General features: G+C 47.6%; 1 protein-coding gene across 1 annotated transcript in view; it reads right to left on the bottom strand.

The window, feature by feature from the left end:
• Positions 1-17,658, bottom strand: part of CUX2 (cut like homeobox 2) — a 262,762-nt gene that overhangs the window by 41,626 nt on the left and 203,478 nt on the right. Inside the window, exon 4 of the mRNA XM_068563131.1 lies at positions 16,731-16,809. Coding sequence (XP_068419232.1) covers positions 16,731-16,809 — 79 coding nt within the window. The remainder of the gene's footprint in view (positions 1-16,730; positions 16,810-17,658) is intronic.

The following is a 17,658-nucleotide window of genomic DNA, read 5'->3' as shown; positions in this document are numbered from 1 at the left end:
GTGGGTGAATGAAGCCTGACCCACAGTCCAACCCAATAAACATCTGCTGATGGAAGAAACAGGGCAGAGCCTATTTCTCTGGGGACCTTCAGGTCTGGCTGGAACAAGGCCACCTCTGCATTTTATCCCTCTTCTCCCGCCAGTTTGTTTAGGTGGTGGGAGGCTCAGACAATGGGTGTTTGTGTCGAGGTAAGCAGGTGCACGGGAACGCTGCTGCTGGCTTTCCTCTGTCAGCACTCCCCCACGCCCCATCATTAGGCAGGGGCTGCTCAGCAGGGTATGCCATTATGTCTCCCCGGGCTGATGTAATTATACATTGACATAATTAACCCAGCAAGCGCATTAGGCAGGCCAGCTAAAAATTCATCTATAATTATTTGTTGTGTGCATGCTAATGAGTCCATCTGCACTGCCTTTGTACAACATGGACAAATTAATTTACAAGTCTGGATTTTTTAATAAGTTCAAGGAAACGCTTCCTATTGTGTCCTGGTTTTTGAGAAAGGAAGAAAAAGGCGACAAGCGCTTGCCAGGGTCAGGGAGGTTAGATAAACACGGGAGGCTGCAGCTGAGAGCGGCATGGAGGGCTCGCTCTGGTTCCAGGGAGGTGGGAAAGATCCAGCTCATGGCTCAGGGGCCGGCTGGCCAGGAGCCTGTCCAAGCCAAAGGATGACGCTCGGGTGAAAAAGGATGTCATTTACCCCATTCCCAGGGATCAGAAATTGATGTTTGTTCTGCTCGGAGGCCCTGCGGTCATCCCTTGCTGCCTTGTGCTTTGTCCAGGGGAAGCTGACCGCAGGTGGCCTCCTGGAGAGACTGGAGGAGCTGGGTGGCGAGTGGACACTCAACACGGGGTCAGCGGGTTCCAAGGCTCTGTCTCTTTGCCTTCATTTGCCAGTACAGGGTAGAATATAGTGGTTAAACTCTCAGAACATGAAGTCCAGCGCTGGTCTTGAGCCTCAGCTTCCCCACTTAAAAAGTCAGAAAATATTACAGTTTCTACTTCTCAGAAGTTACTACTGGAAAGACTGAAAAAGATTACTGAGAGAGAGGCAGCATGATTTAAGGACTGCTGGTGTCAGCTCCAGCTCTAAACTGGCTATGTGACCTTTGGACAGTTAGTTAACCTCTCCAAGCCTCCATTTTCTCATCTGTAAAATGGGGCTGCAAGGACTGGATGAGAGAATGTGTATAGAGATTTGCACAGTGCTGGGTGCACAGTAGGGCTTGATAAGTGTTGGCTGCTGTTATTACCCTGAGAGCGGACAGCACACCGTCCCGTGACGTTCTAGGAGCTGCTGTCTACATGGCAAAACTCCACGGAGACTCAGGACAGGGTAAGGCCTCATATACCCTCATCAGTGCCTGGGAGACTCAGAATCCAGTAATCCTGCGTTGAGCTCCACTCAGGGACTCAAAGGCTCTAGCTTAGAAAGTCACACTGAGGAGGGACAATTTGTCAAGTGTCCAACACCCCTACCCCAGTGCACAGTTGGGGAAAAGTGGGGTCCCGTGACTTCCCTGAAGTCTGCCAGTGAGTTGGTGGTAGGGCCAAGATGGGGCCTTGGGCCTCGGCCTTCTCTTCCCACACTGTGCTTCCTCCTAGATCCCCAATTTGAGAGAGGAAGTCGGGGGAGGTGCAGATGACTCAGCCGAAGTCAGGCTGTGGCCAAATCCTAACAGCCGGAGCACTGTAAATCGATTAGAATTCATACAGTCTTCACCACAACACTGTTAGTAGGGCTGTTGTGTTCTCATTCTATAGATGGGGAAACTGAGGCATGGGGGAGTGAGATCACTTCCCCAAGGTGAGACCCAATAAGGTAGATGCTGCTATTTCCATTTTCCAGACAAGGAAATGAAGGCCCAGAGAGGAGATTCCATGTGCCCAAGGTCGCCGAGCTCAGAAGTGGCAGGGGTGGGATTTGAACCCGGAGTGCCTGGTGACTCTTTGTAGTGGGCTACGCTGCCTCATGAGGCAGGGCATGGGGGATTATTAGGCCAGAAGCACGAGAATGAGGGCTCTGTTCTTGGTGTTGCCACAGGCTTGCTGTGTGACCTTGGACAAAGCATCAGACTTCTCTGGGCTCCAAATTTCTATTACAAGTATCCTTGAGGCACACACTCAATCAACATTGGTTATCACCAGATAGGGGTGTGGTCCTGCCAAAGTGAGTGCTTTTGGCCCTGGGCCTATTCCTTGGCGCTGGGATGCTCAGGGAGGGTGATTATTAAACGCCTTCATAGCTGAACTTGACACTTGAGGTTTGAACATTGTGAATCCTCCAAATTCCCAAAGCCACTCTCAGATAAAGGGGGAGAGGGATAGGTTGGGAGGCTGATGGTCAAATCCTGGCTGTGACAACTTTAGGGAAAGTCACTTAGGTCCCCTGAGCCTCAGTTTCCCCATCAGTAAAACAGGGATAACAACAGGACCTATTGTAGAGGGCTGTGCAGGGACTCCATGAGCACGCTGAGCCCCTGTGACAGTGCCTGGCACCTAAGAGTCTAAGTGAGCGTTACCCTTATTCTTATGACTTGTGGCAGTGTGGGATGTGCCACCCAGCTCTCCTTTCAAGAAAGAACGTCCTGCGAGGAGTTGGTGACGGTCTCCAGGCGCTGCACCTTCGGATACACTGCAGTGTTTGTTTGGAGGCCAGGTTTCCCCAGGCCTGCTCTCAGCCAATGAATGAGCAAGACAGGGACAGTAGGGCTGGGCCACTCCTGCCGATGCTGGAAAAGGCAACCTAGTATTATAGACTAAAATGTTTTCCCCCAAACCCATATGTTGAAGCCTTAACCCCTGATGCAACTGTATCTGGAGACAGGGCTTTAAGGAAGTAATTAAGGTTAAATGAGGTTGTTAAGAGTGGGGCCTAATCTGATAGGACTGGTGTCCTTACAAGAAGAGGAAGAGACACTAGAGCTTTCTCCCTCTGCACGTGCAGAAAGGAAAGGCCATGTGGGGACACAGTAAGAAGGCAGCTATCTACAAGCCAAGAAAAGAGCTCTCACCAGAAACCAACCCTGCTGGTACCTTGATCTTGGACTTCCCAGCCTCCAGAACTGTAAGAGATATAATTCTGTTGTTTAAGCCACCTGTTTGTGGTGTTTTCCTATAGCAGCCTGAGCAGACTATTGCATCCTGCTCTGGGGCTCCTGTTAGTTTTAGCTTGGCTGAGACTTTTTCAGACCTGCACTGCAGTTTGAAGTTCCTCCTACCAACCCTCCTTCCTTCCCTCTCTCCCTTCCCAGGTGTTAGACCAGCATCACCAAGTGAAGGCTCTCCTGGTCTCCTCCTCTCCCTCTCCTTCATCCTTCACAGGCATCTTCCCCAATAAATTTCTTGCACATCTGGTGCCATCTTGGCATGTGAATGCTTCCAGAGCATTCTCTTTTGCCTCTCAGAGCCTCAGTTTCCTGGTCTGTAAAATGGGGGTAGTCACAGTGCCTCTCCTGTGGAGCTGCAGCTAGACTCTGGAGTCTGTGGGTGTGGAGCCCATGTTGAGGTGCTGGTACATTCCACAGTGGTGAATCTAAAGTGGGCAGAGCTCACAGGGGGACCTATGAGTCCATGCACCTGCTTCACTCAGGAAGAGTTTGTTGAGCATCTATCTGTGGGGGGCACAGGAGTGGCCCTATGTGTAGCTGACATCCCCGTCAGATAATATGGATGGGGAAAGGACTTATCTTAAGAGCATTAGGAAGTGACATGTTCTAATTCGCCTTTTTCAAAGGCTCATCCAAGCTGCTGCAAGAAAAATGGGCTGTAGAGGGAGCCAGACAGGGGGCTACTGCAATAGTCCAGGCAGCGATGCTAGGATCAGGGCGGTGGCAGGAGGAGTGGGGGGAAGTGCTCAGACACAAGAGGTAGATAGGAAGAACTGACGGGGTGTGGTGTTCTAGGCTGAATAGCATTTCCCCAAATTCATGTCCATCCAGAACTTGTGAAACTGACCTTATTTAGAAACAGGGTCTTTGCAGATGAAATCAAGTTAAGATGAGGTCGACTGGATTAGGGTTGACTAATCCAATGACCGGTGTCTTTACAATAAGAGGAGAGGACACGGAGAGACAACACACAGGCAAGGCCCTGCGAAGACAGAGGCAGAGATTGAAATGATGTGTCTACAAGCCAAGGAATGCCAACGATGGCCGGCCACCACCAGAAGCTAGGAGAGAGGAGTGGAACAGATTCTCCCTGTGTGCCTCCACAAGGAACCAACACTGCCAGCACCTTGATTTTGGGCTTCTGGCCTCCAAAACCGAGAGAATAAATTTCCATTGTTTTAAACCATCCAGTTTATGGAAATTTGGCATGGCAGCCTCTGAAAACTAATACATCGTGTGTACTCTGGAGGTTCAAAGTCCAAAATCAAGGTGCTGGCAGAGCTGTGCTCTCTTGATCTGTTCCACGCTTTCTCCTAGCTTCTGGTGTTGCTCGCATCCTTGGCATTTCTCAGCTTGTGGTGGCATCACTTCAATCTCTGCCTCTGTCATCACTTGGCCCTCTTCTCTGTGTGTCTCTCTGCTCTTCTTATAAGGACACCAGTCATGGTGGATTAGGGTCTCACCCTAAGGACCTTGCCTTATCATGATCACATCTGCAAAGACTCTATTTCTAAATAAGGTCACATTCACAGGTACCAGGGGTTAGGACTTCAACATATCTTTTGGGGGCACACAATTCAACCCATAATACATGGCAACTGGCTGGATACCAACTGTGAGAAAGGCAGGACTAAGGAGCTGCTAGACTCCAAGTCTCATAGGAAGGAAGTTCTTACTTAAGCCTAACCTACTTCCCTCCTGCTGCACCCATTTCACCAGTCGTCCAGGAAGACAAGTGTGCTTCATAAGACAAAGCAGCAGGTGCTGGGCTCTGATCCTCCTGTATGTTCATCCTCTCCAACTACTGAGGAACAGGGCGGTGGGTTGAGTATGGTCCCTGCTCTGAAGAGTGCATAGCAACGATGATCACTTACATCCCCAGGCATATTCCATTCTTTATTTCCTTCCCACAGAATTCCTAGACTTTATGGCGCGTGGGTAAACTCATTTCTTCCCAACTCCCCCATCTGGGAGAAATCCACGGAGGTCTGAGCTACATTGCTGGGGATTGAGTTAGGTAGAAAAAAAAATATTAGCATTCAGATGACTGGAAGATTCTGCCAAGTTACGCATAAGTAAAATGCTCAGCTGGGGTAGCTGAAACATCCAAGGGCTTCCTGCTTACTTTGTCCAACTGGTATTAGTTGATGCATCAGCTAAACGTCACTGGCTGCTCTTACAAATACAAAGTGAAAGAGACAGAAATGACAGCAAATCTTTGAAATGTTGGGAGGAGGTTTCTCAGAGAACCTGACAGTCACAGGGGTCTGGGGGCATCTAGCTTTCATCCCTCAGCAACCCCGTTCTCCCAAGGCCTTTCACATAGTAGGTGCTCAAGAAATGTCACTTGTTTTAAGCATCTAAGTTAGTGGTCATTTGTTACAGCAGCAGGAGGAAACTAGTACAGTCTGTAATTCAGCCATTTATTCATTAGTACCTTTTTACTGAGCACCTGCTATGTGTCAGATACCATTTCTTTGGTTGCTAGATACTTCCTGAGCATCTACTTAGGGAAGTTTCTGGGCCCTGGAGATACAGCAGTAAATAAGAGGAAATTCCTGCCTTCCTGGGGTTGACATTCTAGAGGGGAGAGATGGACAAAGGACAACTAAACCAACGGTTGTAAGGGGGCTGAGAACAAAAACAGCAGGGTTGGGGGAGAGAGTGGCCTGAGGTGTGTGCTTGGGGGCAGTGTGCTAATTGAGGCAGCCTGGTCAGGGAGGTGACATTTGAGCAGAGCCCTGAAGGAAATGAGGAAGCCAGCAGGGGGCTGAGAGAGAATAATCCAGACCCAGGAAGCACCAGGAGAAACAGTTCCCATTAGACCAAGACACGCTGGCAGACCATCCTGACCAATCCCCCTGAGTCACTGTCCCAGAAACACAACTTAGCTTCATCTTCACAACAACTGACCCATTCTACTGATGAGGACATGGGGCTCAGAGAGGCTGGCGATGCCCGGGTAATTCTCGGTGCCAGCTTCACCTCTCCTCCCTGTAGGCTGGTCTGGGTGCTGGTGGGTGGTGATTGGGTTCAGAGCAGGCTCTGGCTCTTCAAACACTAGTTTCTGGTCTTCATCCTCCCAACTCTAGCAAACATTCATTCTGGGGCAGATGGGGCACCCATATCCAGGAAGCTGGGGTAAAGAGCAGATGAGCTGTCCACCCAGCATCTTGAGCCAAAAGCTCCAGGGAACTGACATTTCTTCATCGCCACCACCCCCTGCACCCTGACATACGCCAGGTACTTTGCAGATATTTATACCTCATTTAATCATCAAAACAACCACATGAGACATTGCTATCCTCCCCATTTTCCAGATGAGAAAACTGCAGCCCAGCAGAGGGAAGCCACTTGCTGAAAGAGGCAGAGCTGGATTTGAACCCAGGGTGGCCCAATCGTCAAATGCTGCTGACTCATGTCACACCTTAAGCTGCATCCACCTGCCCCCCAAAATATTACCAACTTGATATCTGTCCTTACGTGATTTGATGTTTTTAACTTAAATATATTTTAAAGGAATATTTGTTTCACTATTGTAAGTAGATCATTGGGATTCTGTATCATAAAAAAGGTGTTTTAACCATTAAAATAAATACAAAGGAAAAATCAAGAAACTGATGTTATTAAATTCTAGTTACATCCGCATTGCCTGCTCAAGACCTTGAGCTTGAAGCCGGCTCTTCCTTGGTTAAAAGGAGAGATTCACAGGTGTTCTATAGGCATTTAAGATGCTTTAGCACCTGACTGAGACTTTCTCTAGAAGGAACTAGAAAGGTGATACCTGGTGCGCAATGTATTCAAAGTCTGTGTTGCGCCAGGTACACCAAGGCTGCTCCCTATGTCAGGTGACCCCACTTGGGGAAGCGCGGGGTCCCGCTGACCCCCAGTCTCCAAAGCGACCTGTGTCCCCCTCCAACGTCTGGCAAGCCGCATACTCCAGTGTCAGGAGAAGTGACAGAATATCCCTGTAGCTCCTCGTCTGGAGCCAGGGAGCCTGGCTTTCTGCCGGGCTCAGCGTTTCCACTGGAAACCTTTCAGCCGAGACTTGTGGCTGCCCAGAGCTGTGAGCGGGACTTTATTTCCCCCACTTCACTCCTGCAACATACACACTGTCAGTATATAGACAAGGGCAGTGGCAGCGGGAATCAAACGGCTTTAGATCCAACCTGAATAAAAAAGCCCAAAACAGGGGACCCCAAATCAGAAGTGTTTGACTACATATCCTTTGGATTAATTAAGCACGTTGGCAGACACGGAAGATCAAATATGAACCATCCGAGGTGGCAGGTCCTGATGGGCATGCGGGGAGGGGGAACGTCGTCAGGAAGTAGAGTGCCTTTGTCTTACAGCCATCAACGTGCTCTTTATGCATAAACTGCTTAATAAAATGACTAATTCATTTTGGTTACGTTGGATCTAAACCCCTAGAGAATACTGCCAACGGATTTATAATATTTTAATCTCACACCAGGCTTTCCAAAGCCGCTGTAGGAGGAGATGGATAGAACATCATCTATTCCATCTTCTACCACTAGCTGATGCTGTTGGTGTTTTTTTAAAAAAGTGTCTATGGGGCTGTGTGGGAGAGTCGTGAATCTAGGGAAAGATGTCTCATTCCTCCCACTGTGTCCATCTGAAGGAAAGCGGTGCTCAGAGCTTTTTTTAGGAAAGCTGGAGCCGCAAAGGCTGTCCGAGAGGCTGTTTAGAAACACATATATGCAGAAGTATGCGTGTGCCCCTCCAAAGTATCTCTGAGACAGAAGCCTTCTCCCATCTGGGCCCCGGCTCCGGGCGCCTGTGTGGGCAGGAGGTTCAGGCTACTGACGGCGGCAGCGAGCCTAACTTTGATCCTTTAATCCTAACTTTTTGATAGCAGATGGGCTGCCCAGCCCTTGTATGCAAATGGGGGCCGTGCTTTCTTCCCTCCATCGCTAGGGCTGGCTGCTTCGGGGTCTCCCGGCTTAAGCACGGACAGAGGGGCTGGAGAGGGTCTTCCTTCTTGGCACCGGGTGGTGATGTAACAGTAACACCACCACCAACAGCAACGGCAGCCACTGGTCTACTGAGCATTTACTGTGTGCCAGACACCAGTTTAGGATTTTGTACTCTTCACCTTGCTTAATCCTCCCAGAGGTACCAGAAGGTAAGTGTGCTTTTCCAGAGGAGGAAACAGAGGCTCAGAGAGGTAGAGCTAGTTACTCAAGGTTACCCATCCAGGGAGCGGCAGAGCTGGGACTCAAATCCATGTCCATTGTAATAAAAGCAAAGTTTCCATAGACTAAGCTGCACAGGAAGTTCCAGGCAGGCAGGGACAGTGTCTGTTTTGCTTAACATTGTGCCCCTGGTGTTGAGGAGAGTGCCTATCAAACAGTAGGAGTTCAATGTCCGTTGAATGAATTGCATGGGGCTACTACTCTGTGCCAGGCACCATGTTAAGTGTTCTCCATTCCCACTGAATCCACCCAATGGGCCTATACTTAGGTGAGATCATTATCCATATTTCACAAGTGGGGAAACTGAGGATCAAAGAAGTCAGGTGTGACACAGGATGCACGGTGGCAGAACGGGGACTGGCCCCACCCTGTGAGAGGGTCCTTCAGCCTAGAGTCCTGCTAGCGCTCCTCCTGGCATCTCTCTGCTCCCTGAATTTGGAGCTTTGTGACTCAATTTCTCCTCAACAAAAGTACCAGCCTTTGGAGCCCTGGGCCAGGAGGACCAGGTGTACTTGTCTGTGAGGGGTAACGTTCTTCCTCCAGCTAACACATCTGCATTTCTACAAAGGGCTCATCCTCTCACCCTAGAACCTCTCAACTTACTGGCAGCAAAGACCCTTAGCTGTTTTTCACTGTATTTAGATGGCAAATCTCTAATGTTTTTGTTCCAACCCTTTCAATTTTTTTTTCTTTTTTGGCCACACCGTGCAGCATGCGGAATCTTAGTTCCCTGACCAGGGATCGAACCTGGGCCCCCTGCATTGGTAGCATGGAGTCTTAACCATTGGACCGCCAGGGAAATCCCCCAACCCTTTCAATCTTCAAATTAATCCTGCATCTGGGTTTGGAGCCAGGGATCAAGATTCAGGCTCCACTACCTCTCTGCTGTGTGACCTTGGGCAAGTGGCTTGACCTCTCTGATCCTGCATTGCCTCAGCCACACAGCAGGGCAGGATGGCAATACCTACCTCCAAGGGGCAGAGGGGATAAGTGAAATCCTTTCTGTAAGGGGCTGAGCGCACTGCCTGACACACAGGGAGCACCCAAGAAACCGCCCCACAAGGATGGTAGCTCATCGTTTAAATTCAAAGGCTGCTCTCCCTGAGGCACCTCTCCTGGCCTTCCCACCTTGAAGCCCTTTTCCTGCTGGGTGTTCTGGCCGTCTGTCTTTGGGTCATGTGGCCCCTGCTGGACTCCAAGGGCAGGGCAGGACTCAAGTTTGAGTTCCCACAGGGCTCAGCACATGGTAGGTGCTCAGAGAATGAGCTGATGAAAAGCCACAGCTGAAACGCCTGTCATCCCTTCTGAAAGGGAGCAGCCGTTTATTGAGCACCCACTGGGTACCAGCATCATGCTGGATGCTTTCCTTTAATCATCTTTCAACCCTTAGCTGCCAGGAGTAGTAAAAAATCAGGCAGGTGGCCAGGGGGAAAGGGCACTCCTGGTAGAAGAAATGGCAGAGGCAAAGGTGTGGCAGAAAATGGGGAGACAATGCCTTTTGAAATTAAGTACCATCTCTGGAAAATCTGCTGTTAAACTTTTCCTTTTTTTATGGGTTAAATAACCTTTTATATTACCCTTCTGTGCTCCCCTGAGCTCAACAGGACCAAATGGGCAGAGGCATATACAGGGAGGAAGGGAAGGAGGTGAGGGCAGCCAAAGACAGCAATGGGTCTCTCATTACACTAAAATCTGTATTGCCTTTATCTGCAAAGGTGGCTTATCCACTAGATGGCAGTAGAACTAGTCATTTGGGACAAACACAATGTTAAATTCTTAACCCCCCTTTCTACTTCCATTACCATATATTTCAAATGCTTCAAAGATTCAAATTTCTAAAAATTCAGATCACAAAAGTACTTAAAAAATCCTACAACCTTCAGGCGAGAGGGTTTTTTTAAAGTATGACAATAAATTCAGAAGCCATAAAGCAAAGGTCTGGTAAGATTTCCTACTTTCTGCAAATATTTTTTGAATGCCTGCCATGTATCATATACTAGAGACATTGTAAACAAAGTTAAGAAACAAAAGGCAAACTAGGGGAGAAGATATGAAACACATTTACCAGGACAAAGGTTAGTATCTCTAATATACAAAGAGTATCTACAAATCAATAAGAAAATGATCTCTCTGATAGAAAAATGGGCTAAGGGTACATGAATCAGTGATTTACAAAAGAATAAATATGAGTGGTTCATAACATGTGAAAAGATATTTAGTGTAACTAATAAACAAAGAAGTACAAAATAAATCAACAAGGAGGAAAAAAATTCTTATTCTTTCTGACCACTTTTCCTGGGTTTGTGGTCAATACGTGGCTACAATACATTCTCTTTCCCAAGTTTTCTCCCTCACTCTTATAACTACAGTACAGTACCGATACGCCTTGTGTTCCCAAGAACCCCGAATACCCAGTGTTGGGAATGGGGTTCAGTATATTACAATACAGCCACACAAGAGACTGTTACACAAGAGGAACCAAAGTTACTCGAATTTGTAATCACAGAGAGAAATACAGATGCTTGTAGTGGGTGAAAGGAAGCAGGATTGAAAATGGTACATGCAGAATGAATGACCATTTTGAAAAAGTACATGCAGAAAAGATCGGATAGGAAAAACAACAAAATATTACCACTGCTCTTCTAGTAGATAGTTTTCCCCTCCTATTTCCGTATTTTCTGAATTTGACAGTAGGTACATGCAACTTTTATAATTGCGGAGAAAAATTTAAAAATCCTAAACATTGGAAAGTATTGTCCTACTGCACATTCAGTAACCCTGTAGTGTAAACCTCTCACCCCACGTCCTTGATAATTGACAGAGCTGTATGAAATCCACAGCCAATGCGTGTGACTCACGTAACTTATACCCTGATGTCAGCTTTGCACTGGGCTGCTGATTATCCAACCTGCCAAATGCTTTCATGTATAGGTATAGAATCCTCACATTGACTGATGAACAGGTTCTATTATCCCTCTGCTAAAGACACAGAAACCAGAGTCAGAGAGGTTCAGGCCCCTGCCCAAGGTCACACGGCTCAAAAACACCAAACTGAGAGTCCCACCCCACTGTGTCTGATGCTACAGCTCGATCAACCTAAGCTGCCCAGCCTTGCCTCCTGAAAGGAGGAACAGGGAGAGGAATGCCTGTGAGGAGTTGCCATCTCCTGCATCAGATTTTTAAAAACCAAAGTAAAGCAAAAAAAAAAAAAAAAAAAATTTTTTTTTGGGCACTCACCTCTCCCTTCTTATCTCTTCAGCAGTGTTCCTCTGCCTGCCCTCTTACTTGCTCTTTCCTTGTTTTCTTTTTAAATTTCTTTCTTTTTGCTTTTAACTAATCACTCAGTTAATAAGTTAGCTCTCTGAAGCTTGGGTCAGTACCTAGTGACTCTACGAACGCAATAAAGAAATCAGCCGTCACCGGTACATAAGTCAGAAAGGTTTAAATCAAATCATCCTCTACAACAATGACATTAATTATGCTTTTAACACGTTTTACTGCTTTTTTTCCTCACTTCACGCCACATCTGTGTGAACAATATCCAAAAGATTTACGGTTTTCTTTCATAATTACAGACATACAGGCTGCACACTTATCAAAATACTTGCTGAGCAATCACGCTATATCGCATTCTCTGCCAAAGATTTGTGTTGGCAGCAGTCACTCAAAACAAAAATGTTGAATCAGGACTTGTGTGGCTTCGGGGGGGGAGGTGTGGAGGGGAAGTATTTCGACAAATAATTTGCCTGTCAAGAAGTATAAAAACAGGAGAGTGTTCATCCTGGCCAATTTTCCAGGAGTGTTATTTTTATGGAGGGGCGGCGTGTGCGGCAGGGAAGCTCCGAGCACCAGCAGCACATCTGACATTTGGTTCTTGTGTCTGAGGATACAATTTAATGAGAACAAAAATATGTCCTCCTAATTCCCCTAAGAAATCATTAGAACATTTTGTTATTCTTAAATGTCTTGCAAATGAATTAGAGCCCTGAAGGGGCTGTTCGTATGGTATGTCTCCATCAGTTAAGGCTCCTCGTTCTCTAGCTCGGTGACAGCTGGGGATGTACGTCCCCCCCACCCCTCCATTTCTGGGGAGTAGAGTTGGGAAATCAGACACGTGGAGTCAGCACTAGGCTTGGAATGACCGTTTGGGGAGAGGGGCAAGAGGGCACGGGAACTTTCCAGGAATTCCATGCCAATCTCGGGAGCGCTCACGGTCCCTGACTGGCACTGCGGTTCTGGCCTCGTGGGTTAACATATTTTCAGAAAGATGAGGGTCCCATAGTGAACCCCACAAATGATGTTCTCTCCCACATGGGGGCTGTAAGCCCCTTCTCACCCCCAAACACTCCCCTGGGTTTGAGACAACAGGTTACTTGAGTGATGATCTGTTTACCTCTGCCACCAGAATGCAAGTCCTCTGAGGTCTGGGCCCGTGTCTGTATCGGCAGGCTCATGGCTATGTTCCCAGTGTCTAGTGAGTGCTGGGCACATAGGAGGCACTCAATAAATGCCACCTGAGTAGATAAACACGTGACAAGCAGAAAGCGCTAGTTGAAAAAGGTACCTTTTCATTCAAATAACTCTTCTCCCACTTTCTGCGTCTGAATCTTATTTCTAATTCATTCAACAAACAATTATTAGGTGCCTACTGTGTACTGGATTCAGGGTACACAGGTTTACTATGACTCAGTCCCAGGCCTGGAGAATTTCACTTGTCCTAGGGACACAGAGGTGATGATAAGAACAGTTAACTCTTAGCAAGCGCCACTATGTGCCATGCACGCTGAAGCCTCCCAATGACCGTATGAGACAGACTCTGATATTATTCCCAATTTATAGACGTGAAGACTGAAGCTCAGGGAGGTGAATTAATTCGTCCACAGTTACCCAATGAGTAAGTGGTACAGGCAGGATTTGAACTGGGGTCTGAGCCTGGAAACACAAGCCCATCTCAGTGCTGCCCCCTGGTGCTTTGGGTTGCACAGTCTCAGCGGCTAATGACAGTGGAAAGGTACTATGAGGCCCGGTGGAGGAGCTGGGCATGTGGACTCGTAGGAGGTATCTATGGGGTCTGTACTGGGTCACCCTCCACTGTCATTCGCCACTGAGACTGTGTAACCCAAAGAATTGAAAGGAGTGGGAAATAAGAGGGTGTATTTTTCCAAATTTTTTCCCAGATAGCTCTGATAAGGGTGGAGACATCATAAGCAAAAAGGCTGCAAGGAATGGGGCGGCCTCTCGGACTCTCGGCCACGTGCCTGGTGTGGTCCTCAGTAAGGGTGATAACGACCAGGGCTGCAGACACAGCTGTCTTGGCCTCATACCACAGAGCCATGTCCCGGCAGGGGAGCCACAGAGCCTGGAGGGCTGTGCTGTCTGGGTCCAGCCATTCTTGCCGCCAAAGCATTCTAACTGAGAAAACCCATGTGGCCATGCTGCCTTCCTGCGAGTGCAGAATCAGGGAGGGCACGGGACTGGAGCAGAGCGAGTCGAGTCTGCAGGTGCCTCTGCAGTGGGCTGAATGGTGACCCCAAAACATACATCCATGTCCTAATGCCTGGAACCTGTAAATGCGACCTTTTATGGAAAAGGGTCTTTTGCAAATGTAATTAAGTTAAGGATCTTGAGATGAGATCATCCTGGATTATCTGGGTGGGGCCTAAATCCAATGACCAGTGTCCTTATAAGAGAACGGAGAGGGGGATTTGGGACTCAGAGACACAGAGAGAAGAAGGCCATGTGCAGACAGAGGCAGAGATTGGAGTGATGCAGCCACAAGCCAAGGGACACCTGGAGCCACCAGAAGCTGGAAGAGGTAAGGAAAAGTCCTCCCCTATTGAAATACAGTGTGTAACGTGAAGGATGTAAGTTACTCAGCTTTCTGCTCCCTAAACCAAACAGTGTTTGTCTTCGGAGGGAGCACAGCCCTGCCGACACCTTGATTTCAGACTTCTGGCCTCCAGAACTGAGGGAGAATAAGGATCTGTTGTTTTAAGCCACCCAGTTTGTGGTAGTTTTTTACAGCAATGGGAAACGAACATAACTTCCCACGAGTAGCCAAGTTGTGACATGAGCAGACATTCTGGAAACAGTTGTTGAATGTATCAAGAGCTGAGTCCCATCTCTCCCTGGCTGTGAGGCATCAGGCACTGGACTCAACCTCTTGGTGCCAGGGAGACAGGGACTGGTAAGGCCTGTTCCCTTGGGGCTTGTAACATGCAGAGGGTAGAGCACATGCAACTTCTACACCTGGCCGGTGCTTCTCTAACTGTGACGTGCTCCCAGATCCCCTGGGGAGCTTGTTAAAATGCAGAGGCTTCAGTGGCCCGAGGTTCTGTATTTCTAACGAGCTCCAGGCGAAGCCAATGCTGCTGGTCCGTGGACTACACTTTGAGCAGAACAGGCTAGAAGACTTCCCTCACCACCCAGCCCATGTGCTTTTGGAGGGGAAGCTTCACATCACTGTTGCTGTATTAGTTTCCTGGGGCAGCCATAACAGAGCACCACCCACTAAGGTGGCTTAAAACCACAAAAGTGTTTATTCTCTCACAGTTCTGGAGGCCAGAAGTCCAAAATCAAGGTGCTGTTAGGACTGTGCTCCTTCTGAAGGCTCTAGCGGAGGATCCTTCCTTGCCTCTTCCAGCTCCTGGTGGTCTCAGGCATTCCTTGGCTTGTAGTTGCATCACCCCAAACTCTGCCTCTGTCTTCCATGGCCCTCTTCCCTGTGTCTGTGTCCCAAAACTCCCTCTCCTCTTCTTATAAGGACACCCTTCATTGGATTTAGGGTTCTCCCAAAGTCCAGGATGATCTCATCTCGAGATCCTTAACTAATTACATCTGCAAAGACCCTGTTTCCAAATAAGGTCACACTACGAGGTTCAGAGTGGACATAAATTTTGGGAGGACACTATTTAAACCACCACAATTGCCCAAGACAGATGGAACGAGGGACTTTCCCATCCCCTGCACAAAGATCTCACAAACAACCTTGACATCAAATATAAATGACTTTGCCTTCTCCATGGCTCAGCCTAGAGTGGGATCTCATTTTCTTCTTCATAAACCCCCAGCCCCAATCACCCCTGATAGCACTAATTCCTGCAGCTGTGTGGGTGGAGGGAGTTAGCACAGTGGAGTCTTCTCCCAGCTCCACCATTATTAAGCAAATCACTACATTCTGGGTTCACATCTCTAGGTCAACAAATGAAAACGTTGCAGAGGACGGGCCATTTTAAAAAAGGGAAACTTTTTGCAGAAGTATAGCTACATATTTAGGTACACAGTTGAAGGCTCTCAAGCTGATCATACTTCTGTAATCCACACCCAGATCAAGAAGCAACATCTCCAGCCCCCAAAGGCCCCTCCCAGGAACTATCGCCCCATCCAAGAGAAACCACTCTCTTGACTTCTAACAGCACAGGTGCCTTTTTTTTTTTTTTTTTTAGGTGAAATTCTGTAACGCAAAATTTACCGTTTTATAGTGAACAATTCAGTGCCAGTTAGTACATTCATGATGTTCTGCAACCACCACCTCTATCTAGTTCCAGAACATTTTTATTCCCCTAAAAGGAAACCTCATACCCATTAAGCATTCACTCCCCATTCTCTCCTGCCCCCAGATCGGTAACCACCAATCTGATTTCTGTCTCTATAGATTTGCCTATTTTGGGTACGTCATACAAATGAAATCATAAACTGTGTGACCTCTTGTATCTGGCTTCTTTCACTCAGCAGCATGTTTTTAAGGTTCATCCACTCTGTAGCATGTGTCAGTACTTCATTACTTTTTATGGCTAAATAATATTCCACTGGATTGGTAAACCACATTTTATTTATTCATCCACTGATGGACATTTGGGTTGTTCCCCCTTTTAGCCACTGTGAATAGTGCTGACATTAATTTTTGCCTGTCTTCATATTTTATGTAAATGGAGTCATACAGTATATGCTCTTTTAGGTTTGGTTTTTGAGGAAAATCAAGTTTTTGAGGTTGGCCGTGCCATGTTGGAGGAAACATTTGCAGTCTTTCCTCCAGCGCCCTCTGCTGGCAGAGAACACTGGGTGCCTTCTGCCCCTTGTGGCAAAGGGATGGGGGTTCTGGTGGGCAAGACACTCGGCTCCCCAAGGAGATCCAGGTGGGAGATCTTACCAGGAGCCCCCCAAAGCTCCCTGGCTGATGTTGGAAGGCAGTGGGGTAAGATGGAGGAGTCGTGTGGGGACACATCACACCAGATTGGGTGTAGACCCCCTCAGTCCCTACAGTTCCTACCCATGGAGGGCCTGGCCTCACCCAGGAGTCTTGGCCTGTCCCCAGATGCCACTGAGGGGAGGTCCCTGTGTAACAGGCCTAACAGCAGTTTATTTTTGTTAATTATTCACTCATGGAGCCCAAGCATTTCTTACCTGGTGCTTCAATTAACTGCTTGTAAACGCTCAGGAAAGCGGCTTCGGCCTCCTGACTTCTCTTACTAAGAGCCACCACCTTTGGAAACAACAAGAGAAAGAATCACGTGTGACCACGGCATCTGTGTCTAGAAGCAAATTTGATCATTTTCTACATGTGCAAACACAGGATTGGGGGGAGGAAGAAGGGAAATGAAGAAGGGAGAAGTATGGGGTAGACTGCCAAAATTCAGGTGATGGTGGCTGACTCCTTTGCCAGAGCAAGTTCTAAATAAATAGCCTTTGCCTGTTAGAAAAAAAAAAAAGAAAAAAGTATGGAGTAGAAAGTCTGGGTTCAAGTTTCAGCTCCACTGCATCTGGCTGTGTGACCTTGGGCAAGTCACTACCCCTCTCTGATCCTCAGTTTCCTCATCTGTAAAATGGGGGTAAATAATAGAAACTACCTCTTAGGCCTGTTGTGAGGATTAAAGAAGCTATATATAAGTGCTTAGCACAGGGCCTGGCACAACAGTAGGTTATTAACAGCTGTTACTATTATTCCTGTTATTAAAGGGCAATGTCGGAGGTTCAAATATGACACATTTTGTAGGAAAGTGGGACACATCTGGGGAATATGTCTTGCCACTGAAAATTAAAGAGAAATTGTTGAATCTCTAGTAAGATATCAGTTTCAACAAATGTCAAGAGTGACAGTTTGTGAAACAGTTCCCGGCATACCAAAGGTGCTCAATAAATGCCTCTTGACTGATGAATACACCAAATGACTGGATGACCAGTGGTGAGGAGCTACTTTCATGCATTCGTTCTCTTGCTCACGGACTTTTATTGTTCTGCCAGTGAGACTCTGTAAGATGTGTTTCTGGGGCTCAGCACCAACTCATCCCTCCGCTCCTGGCTGTGAATTCTGAGCTCCGGCCTCACAGCTGCC

This window comes from Eschrichtius robustus, chromosome 14, assembly GCF_028021215.1.
Source record: "Eschrichtius robustus isolate mEscRob2 chromosome 14, mEscRob2.pri, whole genome shotgun sequence".
NCBI classification, from domain to species: domain Eukaryota; kingdom Metazoa; phylum Chordata; class Mammalia; order Artiodactyla; family Eschrichtiidae; genus Eschrichtius; species Eschrichtius robustus.
Note: the sequence above shows the minus strand (reverse complement) of the source record. Positions and strands in the feature narration are given on the sequence as shown.